This window comes from Solanum pennellii, chromosome 5 (assembly GCF_001406875.1).
Source record: "Solanum pennellii chromosome 5, SPENNV200".
Classification (NCBI taxonomy): Eukaryota; Viridiplantae; Streptophyta; class Magnoliopsida; order Solanales; family Solanaceae; genus Solanum; species Solanum pennellii.
The window spans coordinates 26,562,871-26,578,768 of NC_028641.1; the positions used below are offsets into that span (position 1 = coordinate 26,562,871).

General features: G+C 37.4%; 2 protein-coding genes across 2 annotated transcripts; one reads left to right on the top strand and one right to left on the bottom strand.

Annotated features, from left to right (window-relative positions):
- The first annotated feature begins 7,450 nt into the window (after positions 1-7,450).
- LOC107020432 (sugar transport protein 14-like) lies at positions 7,451-9,970 on the top strand. Its single transcript, XM_015220786.2, has 3 exons — positions 7,451-8,051; positions 8,298-9,250; positions 9,327-9,970. The coding sequence occupies exons 1-3, from the start codon at positions 7,910-7,912 to the stop codon at positions 9,780-9,782; spliced, it is 1,551 nt and encodes a 516-aa protein (XP_015076272.1). The 5' UTR covers positions 7,451-7,909; the 3' UTR covers positions 9,783-9,970.
- A 109-nt stretch (positions 9,971-10,079) lies between these two features.
- LOC107020431 (CRS2-associated factor 1, chloroplastic) lies at positions 10,080-15,615 on the bottom strand. The gene is made up of 5 exons (XM_015220785.2): positions 14,706-15,615; positions 13,721-13,848; positions 11,539-11,764; positions 11,330-11,457; positions 10,080-11,210 (listed from the first exon to the last, which is right to left on the bottom strand). The coding sequence occupies exons 1-5, from the start codon at positions 15,523-15,525 to the stop codon at positions 10,212-10,214; spliced, it is 2,301 nt and encodes a 766-aa protein (XP_015076271.1). The 5' UTR covers positions 15,526-15,615; the 3' UTR covers positions 10,080-10,211.
- Between the last annotated feature and the right edge of the window lie 283 nt (positions 15,616-15,898).

Here is a 15,898-nt window from a genome sequence, read left to right on the forward strand (position 1 = left end):
GATTAGTCAATCCAAAACCTTTTCCTAAAAGGAAAACCTATTTATGGTAAGAAATTTAGGGCAAATAAAACCCAACAAATCTCCCCCTTGGCCTGAATTTCTGACAAAATAAATTTGTCCACCTTCTTCACTTAATCTTCAACAACTTGCTTCTCCTCTCCATAATCTCCTTTGCAAAATTTATGTCTCAACACAGAGAACCTCTCTGAAATAATTTCTCCAACAAAATCTTCATTACTGTCAAAAATGTTGCGGCTAGAACTACACCTATCAAGATGATCATCTCCTTCTAACCTGGTTCAATCATCGTTTATCGAACCACTAAACTTGACTCCATCATTGAATCTGGCTCTGATACCACTTGTTAGGACCGAAAATAAGCAGGTGCGAACGCGGAAGCTAGCAAAGCAAACATCGAAATACCACGAGTAAGAAGACAACGAGAAATATACCAAAAGACACAAAGTTTTAACGTGGTTCGGTCAATCGACCTATGTCCACAAAGGAGATGAGCAATCCACTATAAATATGAGAGTACAAAATACAGAGGGAAACAATCTCAACCAATTCACTCAGAATACATGGGAGGTTCACACAAGTGATAATGTATCGATCTTGTGACCCATAAATTCTCCCCCTTAACCAAAACTCTCAAAGCCCTTAAGACTACATCGTGAATGCTGATTAAGTTAGAAGGAACATTCCTCTATTTATAGAGTCCTAAACCTTTTCCTACAAGAAAATGATTAGTCAATCAAAAACTTTTCCTAAAAGGAAAACCTATTTATGGTAACAAATTTAGGGCAAATAAAACCCAACAAATACTGTCAAAAAGGTTGGGCTATGGGGAGAATTGTTGGGTTATGGGTCTTTTTCCCTTCCTATGTGGATAAATAAAAGCCCAATTTGGACTAACTCATTTTTGCCCATAGGCCCATTCTTATGAGGCAAATATAAGCCTATTTAGGTCTTATTTTCAGACACACAGAGAGTTTTTTCAGCAGCCAAAAAGAGAGAAAGAGAGCAGTTTTCGCAGTCAAAATTCAGCCCTAACAGCCAACTTCAAATTGCGATTCCCGCTTCGTTTCTTGTCCGATTGAGCTGATTTTTGGACAGCATATCATCTTCATCTCAATCTTTGATTAGGAACCGACAGAGTTGGATTTGGTGGCCTGCAGCTTCAGTTTTGCTGTCGTGAACAGTAGCTGCGAAATTGGTGATTTTGCTCCTTTAATTCTCTAGATTTGGTGCAATCTTATTTTGTTGTTGCTCGTTGTTTGGCACTTGTTTTGTGGCCAATTTTGGAGAACAATATTGTAACTCTTGGTGATTATAGTGGAGCTTTTGGTCCCGTGGTTTTTTACTCTTCACATCGAAGGGTTTTCCACGTAAATCTTGGTGTCTTGTGTGATTTGTTTATTATTGCCTTGTTATATTTGTTTGGTTGAATTACTTGCTGCCTTACTATCATATTGCTTGTGGTTGTTTGTCTTCTCTTGGTTCAAATCGAAAAGGGAAAGTATAGACTTGGGTATTCTTCCGCTGTTATCCTGTCAGGCATTCTTTGTTAGTGCCTTGTCTTTCCCAACAAAGTGGTATCAGAGCATTGGTTATTGTTGATTGTCGTTTTGAATGATGGAGGGAAATAATAGCAAAATGGTGTGTTTAAATGGTAGTAACTATCATATTTGGAAAGGCAAGATGAAAGATCTCTTATTTGTCAAGAAGATGCATTTACCTGTGTTTGCTTCTAATAAGCCTTAGTGTTTAAATGATGAAGAATGGAAATTTGAGCATCTGCAGGTTTGTGGGTATATTAGACAATGGGTTGAAGATAATGTTAGAAATCATATTGTGAATGAGACACATGCCAAAAGTTTGTGGGACAAGCTCGAGACACTTTATGCTTCGAAGACTGGCAACAACAAGTTGTTCCTATTGAAACAATAATGAATATCAGGTATAAAGAGGGCACTCCTATTTCTGATCATATTAATGATTTTCAGGGTATTCTTGACCAGCTGTCCGGAATGGGTGTAAAGTTTGATGATGAGATACAGGGACTTTGGCTTCTTAATACTCTGCCAGACTCTTGGGAAACTCTTCGAGTTTCTTTGACTAATTCTGCTCCCAGTGGTGTTATAACCATGGAATATACTAAGAGTGGTGTCTTGAATGAAGAAATGAGAAGAAGATCTCAAGCCTCATCTTCTTCAGCTTCACACTCCGATGTTTTGGTTACTGAAGATAGGGGGAGAAACAAGTCCAGAGGTCAGAATGATAGAGGTAAAAGTAGAAGCAAGTCAAAGTCTAAATACAAGAATATTACATGTGACTATTGCCACAAGAATGGGCATATCATGAAATATTGTTACAAGCACAAGAGAGATATGAGACAACAAAAGAGAGAAGGCGATAATGAAAATCGTGTTGCTGTTGTTGCTAATGATAATCTTCTTGTTTCTTGTGATGCAAATGCATTAATCTTGTTCGTGATGAGTCCAGCTGGTTTGTGGATTCTGGTGCTACTTCTCATGTCACGCCAAAGAAGGAATTATTTTCTTCTTATACTCCAGGTAATTTTGGAACGTTGAAAATGGGCAATAATCATGAAGTTGAAGTTATTGGCATTGGGACAGTTTGTTTGGAAAGTAACAATGGTTCCAAACTAGTTCTCAATAATGTCAAGCATGCTCCAGATGTTCGCTTGAATTTGATTTCTGTGGGATATCTTGATGATGAGGGTTATGTTAATACACTTGGTGTTGGCCAGTGGAAGCTTACTAGAGGTTTGATGGTTGTGGCCCGTGGTGACAAGTTGTCTAACTTGTATGTATTTCAGGGCTCCATGTCCAGAGACTCGGTAAATTTGGTGGAGAATGATACTTCATCAGAGTTATGGCATAGAAGGCTGAGTCATATGAGCGAGAAGGGGATTGATAGTTTGGCTAAGAAAAATTTGCTTTCTGGAGTGAAACAAGCAAAGTTGAAGAAATGTGTTCATTGCTTAGCCGGTAAACAGAAAAGAGTTTCTTTTCAGAGTCATCCGCCTTCAAGAAAGCTTGATTTGCTGGAGTTGGTACATTCTGATTTGTGTGGTCCTTTTAAGGTAAGATCTCATGGTGGTGCACTTTACTTTGTGACTTTTATTGATGATCATTCTCGCAAACTCTGGGTATTTCCTTTGAAGTCCAAGGATCAAGTACTTGATGTGTTCAAGAGTTTTCAGGCCTTGGTTGAAAGACAAACAGGGAAGACATTGAAATGCATCCGCTCAGATAATGGTGGTGAGTATATTGGTCCTTTTGATAGATATTGCAGAGAGCAGGGTATTAGGCATCAGAAAACTCCTCCAAAGACTCCTCAGTTAAATGGTTTAGCAGAGAGGATGAACAGAACTCTAGTTGAGAGGGTTAGATGTATGCTTTCAGATGCTAAGCTGTCAGATTCCTTTTGGGCAGAAGCACTTAATACTGCTGCTTATGTTATCAATTTATCTCCTGCTGTTGCTTTAGATGGTGATGTCCCTGACAGAGTTTGGACTGGTAAGAATGTTTCTTATTATCATCTTAGAGTCTTTGGGTGTAAAGCCTTTGTACATGTTCCTAAGGATGAAAGGTCAAAGTTGGATGTTAAAACTATGCAGTGTAGAAGAAACTTGTTAGAAGCCGTGATGTTGTGTTCTTTGAAGACCAAACAATTGAAGATCTTGACAAAGCTGACAAGGCTGATTTTCAGAGTAGTGAGAGCTTAGTTGATGTTGATCCAGTTCCTTTGACTATTGCACCGGAAGAAAATCTTCATAATGATGAAAATCAAGTTGATAATGAAGAAGGTGATCATGTTCAGAATGACCGGCATGATGTTGTTAATGCTCCAGTGCAAGATGATGTGGTTGTCCAACAACCAATTATAGATGCTCCAGAGAGTTCTCTCAGACGATCTAGTAGAGAGAGAATTCCTTCATCTCGTTATTCTCCCAATGAGTATGTACTCTTGACTGACGGGGGAGAACCTGAGAGTCTTGATGAGGCCATGGAAAGTGAAGAAAAAGAAAGGTGGTTTGATGCTATGGAAGATGAGATTAAATCCTTGCATGATAATCATACCTTTGATTTGGTTAAGTTACCTAAAGACAGAAAAGCTTTGAAAAACAGGTGGGTTTTTCGGGTGAAACATGAAGATGGTAATCCAGTTCCACGGTACAAAGCTAGATTAGTTGTCAAGGGATTTAATCAGAAAAGGGGAGTTGATTTTGATGAGATATTCTCTCCAGTTGTGAAGATGTCATCCATTCGTGTGGTTCTAGGCTTGGCTGCAAGTCTAGATTTAGAGGTTGAGCAAATGGATGTTAAAACTGCTTTCCTCCATGGTGACTTAGATGAAGAAATTTATATGGAGCAACCGGAAGGTTTTGAAGTCAAGGGTAAAGAGAATTATGTTTGCAAATTGAAGAAGAGCTTGTATGGTTTGAAACAAGCTCCCAGGCAGTGGTACAGGAAGTTTGGTTCTTTTATGAGTCAGCAGGGCTTCAAGAAGACTTCTTCAGACCATTGTGTTTTTGTGCAAAAGTTCTCTGATGGTGACTTTATTATTGTGTTGCTTTATGTTGATGACATGCTTGTTGTTGGTCATAATACTTGCAGGATTCAGAAGTTGAAGCAAGAGTTGAGTAAGTCTTTTGCTATGAAAGACTTAGGACCAGCAAGGCAGATTCTTGGCATGCAGATTGTCCGTGATAGAAAGGCCAAGAAATTGGTATTATCACAAGAGAAGTACATTCAGAAAGTACTTCGCAGATTCAGCATGGACAAAGCTAAGGTTGTCAGTACACCTTTAGCTATGCACTTCAAATTGAGCACGAAACAGTGTCCTTCTAGTGATGATGAGAAGGAAGATATGAAGAAAGTTCCTTATGCTTCAGCTGTTGGTAGTTTGATGTATGCGATGGTTTGTACAAGACCGGATATTGCTCACGCTGTTGGAGTTGTTAGCCGTTTTCTTTCTAATCCGGGAAGAGAACATTGGAATGCTGTGAAGTGGGTTATGAGATATCTCTGTGGCACTTCTAGTCTGAGTTTGTGTTTTGGTACAGGGAAGCCTATTCTTTGTGGTTATACTGATTCAGACATGGCTGGTGATGTTGATACTCGCAAGTCTACTTCAGGGTACTTGGTTACTTTTGCAGGGGGAGCTGTGTCTTGGCAATCTAGGTTGCAAAAATGTGTTGCTCTATCTACTACAGAAGCTGAGCTTATTGCTGTCGTTGAAGCTTGTAAAGAATTGCTTTGGATGAAGAGATTCTTGGGGGAACTTGGTTGTGCTCAAGAGAGGTATGTGCTTTATTGTGACAGTCAAAGTGCTATACATCTTGGCAAGAATTCTACGTTCCATGGTCGGTCTAAACACATTGATGTGAGATACCATTGGATTCGAGATGTGTTGGATTCTAAGTTGCTTGAGCTTGAAAAGATTCATACAAATGACAATGGTTCCGATATGATGACTAAAGCTTTGCCAAGAGGGAAGTTTGAAGATTGTTGCATGGTCGCCGGGATGGCGGTCTCCTCCACATAGTCGTGAGGGGGAGAATTGTTGGGTTATGGGCCTTTTTCCCTTCCTATGTGGATAAATAAAAGCCCAATTTGGACCAACCCATTTTTGCCCATAGGCCCATTCTTATGAGGCAAATATAAACCTATTTAGGTCTTATTTTCATATACACAGAGAGTTTTTTCAGCAGCCAAAAAGAGAGAAAGAGAGCAGTTTTCGCAGTCAAAATTCAGCCCTAACAGCCAACTTCAAATTGCGATTCCCGCTTCGTTTCTTGTCCGATTGAGCTGATTTTTGGACAGCATATTATCTTCATCTCAATCTTTGATTAGGAACTGACAGAGTTGGATTTGGTTGCCTGCAGCTTCAGTTTTGCTGTCGTGAACAGTAGCTGCGAAATTGGTGATTTTGCTCCTTTAATTCTCTAGATTTGGTGCAATCTTATTTTGTTGTTGCTCGTTGTTTGGCACTTGTTTTGTGGCCAATTTTGGAGAACAATATTGTAACTCTTGGTGATTATAGTGGAGCTTTTGGTCCCGTGGTTTTTTACTCTTCACATCGAAGGGTTTTCCACGTAAATCTTGGTGTCTTGTGTGATTGGTTTATTATTGCCTTGTTATATTTGTTTGGTTGAATTACTTGCTGCCTTACTATCATATTGCTTGTGGTTGTTTGTCTTCTCTTGGTTCAAATCGAAAAGGGAAAGTATAGACTTGGGTATTCTTCCGCTGTTATCCTGTCAGGCATTCTTTGTTAGTGCCTTGTCTCTCCCAACAGAAACCCTATCTATTTGTGGTGTTCATTGGATAAGGGTAACCTTGTTGACTTTTTAATATCCAACTTACAATTTCTTATCTATTGTATCATCAAGACAACCATCAACTGAGACTATTAATTATAATACAACTACTTTGTTTTTACTCAAAAGTCATAGGTACGTACATTACACTACTAAACTCAGTATTAATAAAATATAACGATCTACCTAACAAAAGATATATTTATCTGAATAATTTATGTCTATTACAAGTAACTAGCAATGAATATTTTATGAATACCACATGATACTTTAGTTAACTTAAAAAGGAACATTTTTCCTTTCATCTTTGACAGAAGAATCACAGAAGTTATGGGATATTCCCTCAAAGTTCATTGACAGAGTAATTCAAATTTGCATCAGATAAATAATGCTTTTAAAAAATAAAAAAATAATTATTTTATTCTCTTTAATCCTATTTAAATAAAAGAAATTATTTTGTATTCTTACATTCTTTTTGCTAATATTCCTTTTTTTTTTAACTCCCTTTGTATTTTCCTTCTTCATAATTTTGATTAGTTAAAATGATAGTGTGACGAAAATATGAATCAATAGTCAAAATGTATTGAACAAAGTGAATTAAGAATATTATCCTTATATCTTCTTAAACTTTCAAGCATTACAACAAACATATTTAAGTGTGGACCAAATTATCAAATTCTTGAATTAGATTCTATAGTTCTAACTCTGTCTTTATTTAAAATTTGTCACTTTTTAACTTATAAAATTATGTTAACCATTCATATAACGATTGTCTAAGAAAGGATATTTTTCAACGTTAAATTGATAAAAATTTACCTCAAACTAATAATTGACAAAAAAAAAAGTAAAAAAAGAATCATTTATAGAAAAATTAAATAATAATTTCCATCTACAAAAGTATCAAACAAAATAAAATATTAAATAAATATATATGACATTTAATTAGATTTTAGACATCTAATTAATATGAAGGTTAGGTATCTCAGAGTTTTGAGTAAAGTAATAAATTATCAAACATATCACATCCACACAAGCGTCATTACACGTGAATAATAAGGGAAGGTTTGTATATCTACTTAGCTACGAAATTGTCTAGGAAACCATTTACGCTCTAACGTGAAATTTTCAACTACAAATTCATATTTAATCAAACTCTAATATAATATCGAACATCGATTAAAAAAAGAGAGAGAGAAGGTTAGTATGTAGTCAGTTAAGACTGCCAGCAATTTTCTATTGTTAGGACAGTTGGGTCAACGCTATAGACAAAAATGGTAGGAGATCAAAGCAATACTCCAACTTGCCTTAGAAAATAAAGAGAGCAACGTACATAACCAGCCATATATTTACATTCCTACCCAATAATAAATATTTTATCCGTTTTTATTTGTCTTAATCTATTTCCTTAAAATATTTTTACTTTTGTGACAATTGAAATAGAGATATTATATCAAACACTTTGACTAAAAGAGTGCAAGTGGATGTAGTAAAGATATGCATAAATAGAAATACATTAGTTTCTACATTTTTGAAAATCAAACAGAGAAGAAGAAAAGTATGGCTGGTGGAGGATTTAGTGATGATAAAGGAGGAAAAAGAGCTCATCTCTATGAGCATAAGATAACTGGCTATTTTATTTTTGCTTGTGTGGTTGCAGCAATGGGAGGATCTCTATTTGGCTACGATCTCGGTGTTTCTGGTGAGTATTAATCAAAAACCATCTTTTTTTTCCTGATCTGTTTAGGAAAGTATTTCTCAAGTCATTGTTCGAAAACAACGAGACACCTAAATTTGTTACTAGATGTACAAAATACAAAGGCTTGTAGATATCAGAAATTGATTTTTTGTGTCTTTTGCTTTATGAATCAATTAGTCAGATAGGCAAAAAAAAAAAACACTTGAATTGTAGAAAGAAAAATTCTGATTCTAATTTGTGGTTTTTAAGGTGGGGTGACTTCCATGGATGATTTCTTGAAAGAGTTTTTCCCCAAAGTGTACAGAAGGAAGCATGCACATCTCAAAGAAACTGATTACTGTAAATATGACAATCAGATACTCACCTTGTTTACTTCCTCTTTGTACTTTGCTGCACTTGTTTCGACATTTGGTGCTTCACATGTTACCCGCAACAAAGGGCGTCGAGCTAGTATACTTTGTGGAGCAGTCAGTTTTTTTCTTGGTGCAATACTTAATGCTTTTGCAAAGAACATTGCAATGCTGATCCTTGGTCGATGTCTTCTTGGAGTTGGCATTGGATTTGGCAATCAGGCAGTCCCTCTGTATCTCTCAGAAATGGCACCTGCAAAAGTTCGAGGAGCAGTTAACCAACTGTTTCAACTCACAACTTGCTTGGGGATATTGATAGCCAACTTCATCAATTATGCAACTGATAAAATTCATCCATGGGGATGGAGATTATCACTTGGCTTAGCCACAGTTCCTGCTACAGTTATGTTTATTGGTGGGCTTTTTCTACCTGAGACCCCAAACAGTCTCGTAGAACAGGGTAAATTACAGGAAGCAAGACAAGTATTAGAGAAAATTAGAGGTACCACAAAAGTTGAAGCTGAGTTTGCGGATCTTAAAGATGCAAGTGATGCTGCGAGAGCCATAAAAGATCCATTCAGGAATCTCCTCAAGAGGAAGAACCGTCCCCAATTGGTAATAGCAGCTTTGGGGATCCCAGCATTCCAACAGCTTACCGGCATGAACTCCATTCTTTTCTACGCCCCTGTCATATTTCAGAGCTTAGGATTTGGCTCAGGAGCATCATTGTATTCATCTGCTATAACCAGTGGTGCACTTGTTCTAGCTACATTCATTTCAATGGCTTTTGTTGACAAGTTTGGAAGAAGAGCTTTCTTTCTGGAAGCTGGAGTTGAAATGATATGTGTTTTGGTAATTTTCTGCTTTGAAATTCTTCCTGACAAGGCTTTCGTTATAGCATATACTTGACTGGAAGTTTGTTTCACAGGTAGCGGTTGCTGTTACTCTGGCTTTGAAGTTTGGAGAAGGTGAAGAACTCCCAAAAGGAATTGGCATCTTCCTTGTAGTCATAATCTGCATATTTGTTGTCGCATATGGAAGGTCTTGGGGTCCCTTAGGTTGGCTGGTACCAAGTGAACTATTTCCCCTGGAAACAAGATCTGCAGGACAGAGCATGGTGGTTTGTGTCAATATGATCTTCACAGCCCTCATTGCACAATGCTTCCTTGTGTCTCTCTGTCACCTCAAATATGGAATCTTTCTGCTGTTCGCGGGCTTGATATTCATCATGAGCTGCTTCATCTTCTTCCTCTTGCCTGAGACAAAGCAGGTTCCCATAGAGGAAATATACTTGCTTTGGCAAAATCATTGGTTTTGGAAAAGATACTGCACCCCAGAAGAGAATGAACATGGTTTGGACGCAAAGTCTCTACCTCCAATCTAAGAGAACCTGGATTCTAGAGAAAGGAGATAGGCATTTGTTCCATGAGTGAATGAAGTGGACATTCTTCAAAGATTATACTACTACTACTAGTATAAACACACAATGGATTCCTTCAGGAATGAAAACTATATGAACATCTCATCTCTTCATGTTTTTCAATATGCTCTCCAAATATCAATTTTTTAGCATGTGTAAGTCTTACTCAACAAAATTATCATATCGCCACGCGTAATTAAGCCTATTTATGGGTTTACAAGTTATCAAATGGAAGAAATACTTGAAGAGAACCAGCATGACTAAAAGAACAAAAAGGAAAGACAGTATATTGACATATACAGATAAATTACAGGAAAACATACCATGACATATCGACATTATAGAAAAGAATAATTGACTTGATCGTTGAAATATTGTTATTCATTCATAAAGCTATGCTAGCAATTTGGCAAGCTCGTCTACTCCTAAGCTTCCTTTTGGTACTACATTCAGATAATCTTTTCGAATACCCTTCAACTTCTCCTTTCTCGTACTCGTTGTTGAATTGACCTTTCTACTTGAAACAACAGTTTCTTTTCTCGAAGAAGCTGGAGTATCTAATTTGGTGCATCCTACCTCCAAATCACCAATTTCCTCTTCCCCGCGTCTTTGAACTGATACTTTCTTAGGTTGATGCTGAAAAACTGGTCCAGGTGGGACAGATGTAGAGAGAGCAACAGCCCTTTGATAGACAATGTCAGCATCGATACTAGAATCATCTAATACAACTGCACTCCCACTTTCAATAGCCTGCTTCCAAAGTAGTAAAATTCCTTCCGTACACGGCGTGATAGAGCTTACCAGCTGACAGTTTTGGTTCGTATCTACCGTTAGAGAATGCACCTTGTAACCAGTCAAGGGAACCAAAGATGAGGAATCAAACTTGTTTTCTACATCATCTGAAGCGCTCTCAAACTCACTTTCTTTATCCACCTCTGAATCATCCGACCTTGTTTTGCATTCACGGCAGTCACTCAGAATTCTAGAATTGTCACCTGTATCTCCTGCATACACCAGAGGGATTTCGCTTTCACTTATCCCAGTCGTTGTAACAGAAACCTTATTGGAAGATTCCGGATAGTGATCCTCCGATCTATCTTCCTTCGTTCCATCCCTTCTAACATACTCTGCATCTTCATCACCCAGAGGAAAAGTGTTAGCACTGAGATTGCAAGTATTCACTTCTGTAACTGGTAAACGTGAACTTCCAGAAGTAGATGCAACCACTTGAACTTCAAAGGATCGGTTAGTGTTAGCAGCATTAACAGATTCCGAGCCCTCCCTTATCTCTGGATTGTCTCCGTCTTCAGGTAGAGAGGATACCCAATCCCGTCCTCTCCATATGAGTATGTGCTCTTGCTCAAAAGAGATTAACACACATGGGACAAGATCCTACAGTTAAGAAAAAGCAATTTACAGTAATGAGGTCATAATTTCTTGCAATTCTTTTTTCTTTCCCAAAAGTAATTGTGTGCGCATACTAAAGCATTTACTACTATTACTGGGCATACCTTAAGCTTGGCACCTATCTTCCTATAGTCGCTTGGGTTCAATCCTTGACAATTTATACAGACCAATTCACAAGCTTCAAATGCTTCTCTGACATTCTTTACAAGGTCACAATACACCCCATTTTTTGCTGCAAAACATTCAAGACTTATTATCAGAGAGATTTCTTGTAGAGTTAACCACGCGTAGGAAAAACAAATGGAAAACAGACCAAGCTTGCAGATAGGTATCAGATTGCGTCCTTTTTTGCGCATTTCAGTTGCTTCCTCTAAAGTCAGACCCTCTGGAACTCGTCGAACCAACCTTGGGTAGACAGGAGTTACAGGCCGCCATAACATGAGAGGAAAGCGTGGCCGAGTCATGTAGTTGTAGTTTCGACCTCGGAAAAGGTATATCACACCACCTTTATGGTAGATAATTTTTCCACCTGTCTTCTCCTGAACATATAGGATACCAAAATTTAAACCATGTCAAATAACTAGGCGAGGAGTCTGTAAGAAAAAGAATAGTACTAGAGAAAAACAAGATAAACTTCAGTATTGACAGAAATTCTATTTAGCCTTCAATGAGAGAAATAATTAGAAAGGTTTCCTTTCCCGGAAAAAAAAAAGGAACAGTTAGAATGGCAGGTGTATTTTCTAGTTAGTAGAACTTCTTCAGCAAGAAGTGCAGATTCTTCACTTTAGGAGGAAAAGTCAATACCTTTCTTTAGGGCAGATTAGTTCTCATTAATAGTGTAATGGATGATATGATGTCGTTGTTTCCTGTACCACCAAAAATAGAAAGGAGAATGGATGCCCCAAGGAGAAACTTTCGATGGCAAGGTATAAAAAAATAGAGTTCATTTGGTAAAATGGAAAACCATCACACTTAACAAGAAGCAGGGAGGCATGGGGATAAAGAACCTGAGGAGACAAAACCAGAGATATACAAATGAAGAACAATCTTTAAGAAGGATGGTAATGAAAGACCCTTGTGGGGAGGAAGGGCCTTGAAAAACTAAGGTAATTTCCAGTACATATGGGGTAGGAAGTCAATCAAAATTCTCCGGCAAATATTCAATGACAATATCAGCTATAGAGTGGGCAATAGGCAGAACACTCCTTTTGGGGAAGACAACTGGTTCAGACAGGGCCTCTGAAGACAAGGTAATTTCCTGATCTTTTCTCAATAAATCAGCAACAGAAGGCTACCATCTATAAAGTCTGGTCAGCTCAAGGATGGAATCTTAGCTGCAGAACATTCCTATATGATTGGGATATCAGTAGATTTTCTGAATTCTACAATAAACTCAATCAGTTCACAGGTTTTAGTCAGAATGATGATAAGATATGGTGGTTTGGTCACAGCTCAGGTAGATTTCTGTCAAAGCTTCCTTTCAGATGTGATAAATCCAACCAATACTATGACTGATATTTTATCCTAGAATCGTATTTGGAAAGTGAAAGTACCCTACACAGTGTCTTGTCTTGTTTGGTTGGTTGCTAGGAATGCCTTTTTAACTGAGGACAACCTAATGAAGAGGGAAGTACAACTGTGTTCTAGATGTCACCTATGTGGTAGAGAGCCTGAAACTATCAGTGATTTGTTCCTTCACTGTGCAGTGACTATCTAGTCTGGAATATTTTTCTAGCACTAACAGGGACACATTGGGTCATGCCAAATAGCACTAAAGATATGTTGTCGTGCTAGAACAAGGGGAGAAAACCTGCAGCTCAAAAGAATACTTGGATTTGATCCTTGCTTGCATATGGTGGACTGTTTGGAAAGAAAGGAACTCAAGATATTCTGAAGATAATGCAAACACAATTCAGAAGATAAAGATGAATTGTCTAATGCTATTTCATTTTTGGTGTAAACATGAATATTCACAGGCCTCTGAAACTATAATAGATGCTCTAGGTTCTCTATAGGATGATATAAATTGTGTATGTTAGAATAGAATAAGTATTTCCTACTTAAAATAGGAATAGGAATAGGAATAAGAATAAGAATAGGATTCCTAGTCGGAAAAGGATTCTAATGTAGTGTCTAGGGTCTCAATGTAAAATTTAGATACACAATTCAATAATATTTTTTGCCATATATTTCTCACAGTGTATACTTTAGGTTCTCTCTATATATAATTATGGTCCGCATAGCCTTTGCGCTTCTAATATAAATTGTTACCTTCTCAAAAAATGTGCAGATTCATCAAAGAAAAAGAAAATAACATATCTGATTCTGTGCCTCAAGTTTCAACTTGACAGGGCAATTATCAATGCTTGGAATAAAGTAATTTACAATGAGATTAGAGCTTGCAATGACCTTGATTCACTGGGAGTGATAATATTCCAAAGAAACAGAACAGTAACAACATCTTGCTAAGGGTAAAATATATAAACACCACCAACCTCTAACTTTTCACAGACATTGTCCATGTCCACAGTACACACACCCTTGCATTTTATCTTGCACACCCTTTTTCGCTTCCAATGAGCATGGATGTTCTCTAACATGTTATGTGTTAAGCCGTCTCGTCCTGGAAACAGAAAACGTATTGAGAGTCAAAGCAAACAAAATTCAATGTCAGCATATTTTTTTACATGAATGGACAAGAGTGGATCTATAAAGAGCATTTCATGAACTTTATAAGGACCATTAATACCTTAATGTAAATCCAACTACCATCACTAATGCACTGAAATTAAGAAAAGACAAAACCTACGGTCAGAAGAAGCCTTTTAATGAGAATTGAGTTATTCACATTGCGTCCGGGGTAAACGTTTCCAAGAATGAATCAAATCATCCTGATATAGTAATATATATATGCATCAGAACACACCCTACAACACCCACCTCCCAAACGCCCTCCTATCTTCTCCTTCTCCTCAAATAATCAATTCCATAGAAACAAGAAAACAGAAAAAATAAGTAAATGAATTAGGCATCTGTGTGAGTACAACCTGCCAACAGCAATTAAGCTTTGTAAACCTAGAAGAACTTGCATATACTTGGAAACAATTGAGGGGATTGAAAAAGTAAGAATGAGAAGTGTCCCGCACGATTGCATGTTTCCAAAACAACATGTGGAACTACTCAGTTAAAAGAAACATTAGTATTAGTATATGCATCGATGTATTCATTCTGCTCTATTCAGTATCAGAATGAAATGGGTGACAACTGGGATTAAGGGACAAATCCTTCAATGATAATATATGTGCCAAATGTTCTACGTTGCAAAAAGATTAAAATAGCTCTTCAAGCTCGTAAAGTTTCCACTTTTGTCCGTAGAAAATTCACATTCTAAAACAAATTCACAGTAAAACACAATCTTCCAAGTCTAAAAATAATGCAATTTACCATGATCAACAAATAATCTCACATAGAATGATGTACCTATATTCATTTGCCGTGTTGTTTTCTTACAACTATTTATAAGCTCCATCATCTCCTCCTTTGTCAATGGCTCTCCCAATACCTCCTCTCTAGACTTAACGTACTTCGGCCCAGAACCCGCCAAGAATGGTCCAGGAGCCTGAACCGGCTTGACCCCTTTCTTATGGGGAGGAGGCAGCTGAAATGAATCAAATTCTGGAAGCTTCTTCTTGCTCGGTGGCAACGGCTTCCGACCTGTCCATGGCCTCTGCATTGACTCCGGTCCAAATGGTGAAACTAACGGTTCACGCAACTTTCTAGGCTTCACCTTTGGTGTTTCAGTATAGCTATATTGATATACAAAAGGGGCTTCTGGAAATTCATAACAAACCCCATTTTCATCAACTTTGATATCAATATCTGATTTTCCTGCTGTTTCGTCAGGGGTTTCAACTGGAATCTTGCGGGTTCTAACTAAAGGTTTTAATGCGGGGTGTATTTGACGAGGGTTGTTGTGGAAATTTCTGGAATACTTGGACTTTTTCCCAGGGATGGAAGGTGAAGAAGGAGTTGAAGGAGTGCCAGTGGATTTGAAGGTTTTTTCAGTGACTGGTGATGGAGGGGCAGGGTTGTAATTATTGGCAATGCTAAGGACAGAATCGAAGCGCTTATGGAAGCGGATTTCATCTTCAATTTCCTTCTGAGTTCGTTCATGGCGGATGAATTTTTCGGCGTTGGCATTGTTCCACCGTGAGAAGCGGATTTCAGTCGCCGGACGGTGGCTGTGTGGTGGAGCTGGTGGTGAGAAAATTGGGAATTGGATTAGGGTTGTTGAACCCATTATTTCACTACGTTTTTGCTACAAAAAGATGGAAGGCATTCAAAAATGCGAACGAGAATTTAGGATTACTTTTTCTCGATATTTCTAAATGAGGAATGAAAAATAAAATCTATTTTATTGATTAGAGAGGGACCAAAATTATTATTGATTTTATTTGATGATCATACATATAATATAATATGATAATTTTATGGAAAAATTTTACTTTTAACAAAAAGGGTGAAAATATTATTGGACTATTTGAATAGGTTAAAATATATATTTATTTATGAAAAATTATTTGGATAATTATATAGAATGACAAATTAATACTATAAAATGAATATACATTTTACCTTTTGATTTATTTGTGTTCGACAGCAAATTGTTTGTC

Coding starts and splice junctions, on each gene's coding strand:
- LOC107020432 (XM_015220786.2), top strand. CDS start 7,910: ATGGCTGGTGGAGGATTTAGTGATGATAAAGGAGGAAAAAGAGCTCAT. Junction 8,052..8,297: donor CTACGATCTCGGTGTTTCTG/GTGAGTATTAAT, acceptor GTGGTTTTTAAG/GTGGGGTGACTTCCATGGAT. Junction 9,251..9,326: donor TTGAAATGATATGTGTTTTG/GTAATTTTCTGC, acceptor TTTGTTTCACAG/GTAGCGGTTGCTGTTACTCT.
- LOC107020431 (XM_015220785.2), bottom strand. CDS start 15,525: ATGGGTTCAACAACCCTAATCCAATTCCCAATTTTCTCACCACCAGCT. Junction 11,765..13,720: donor ATGTCTGTGAAAAGTTAGAG/GTTGGTGGTGTT, acceptor CTATATGTTCAG/GAGAAGACAGGTGGAAAAAT. Junction 11,458..11,538: donor GATACCTATCTGCAAGCTTG/GTCTGTTTTCCA, acceptor AATGTTTTGCAG/CAAAAAATGGGGTGTATTGT.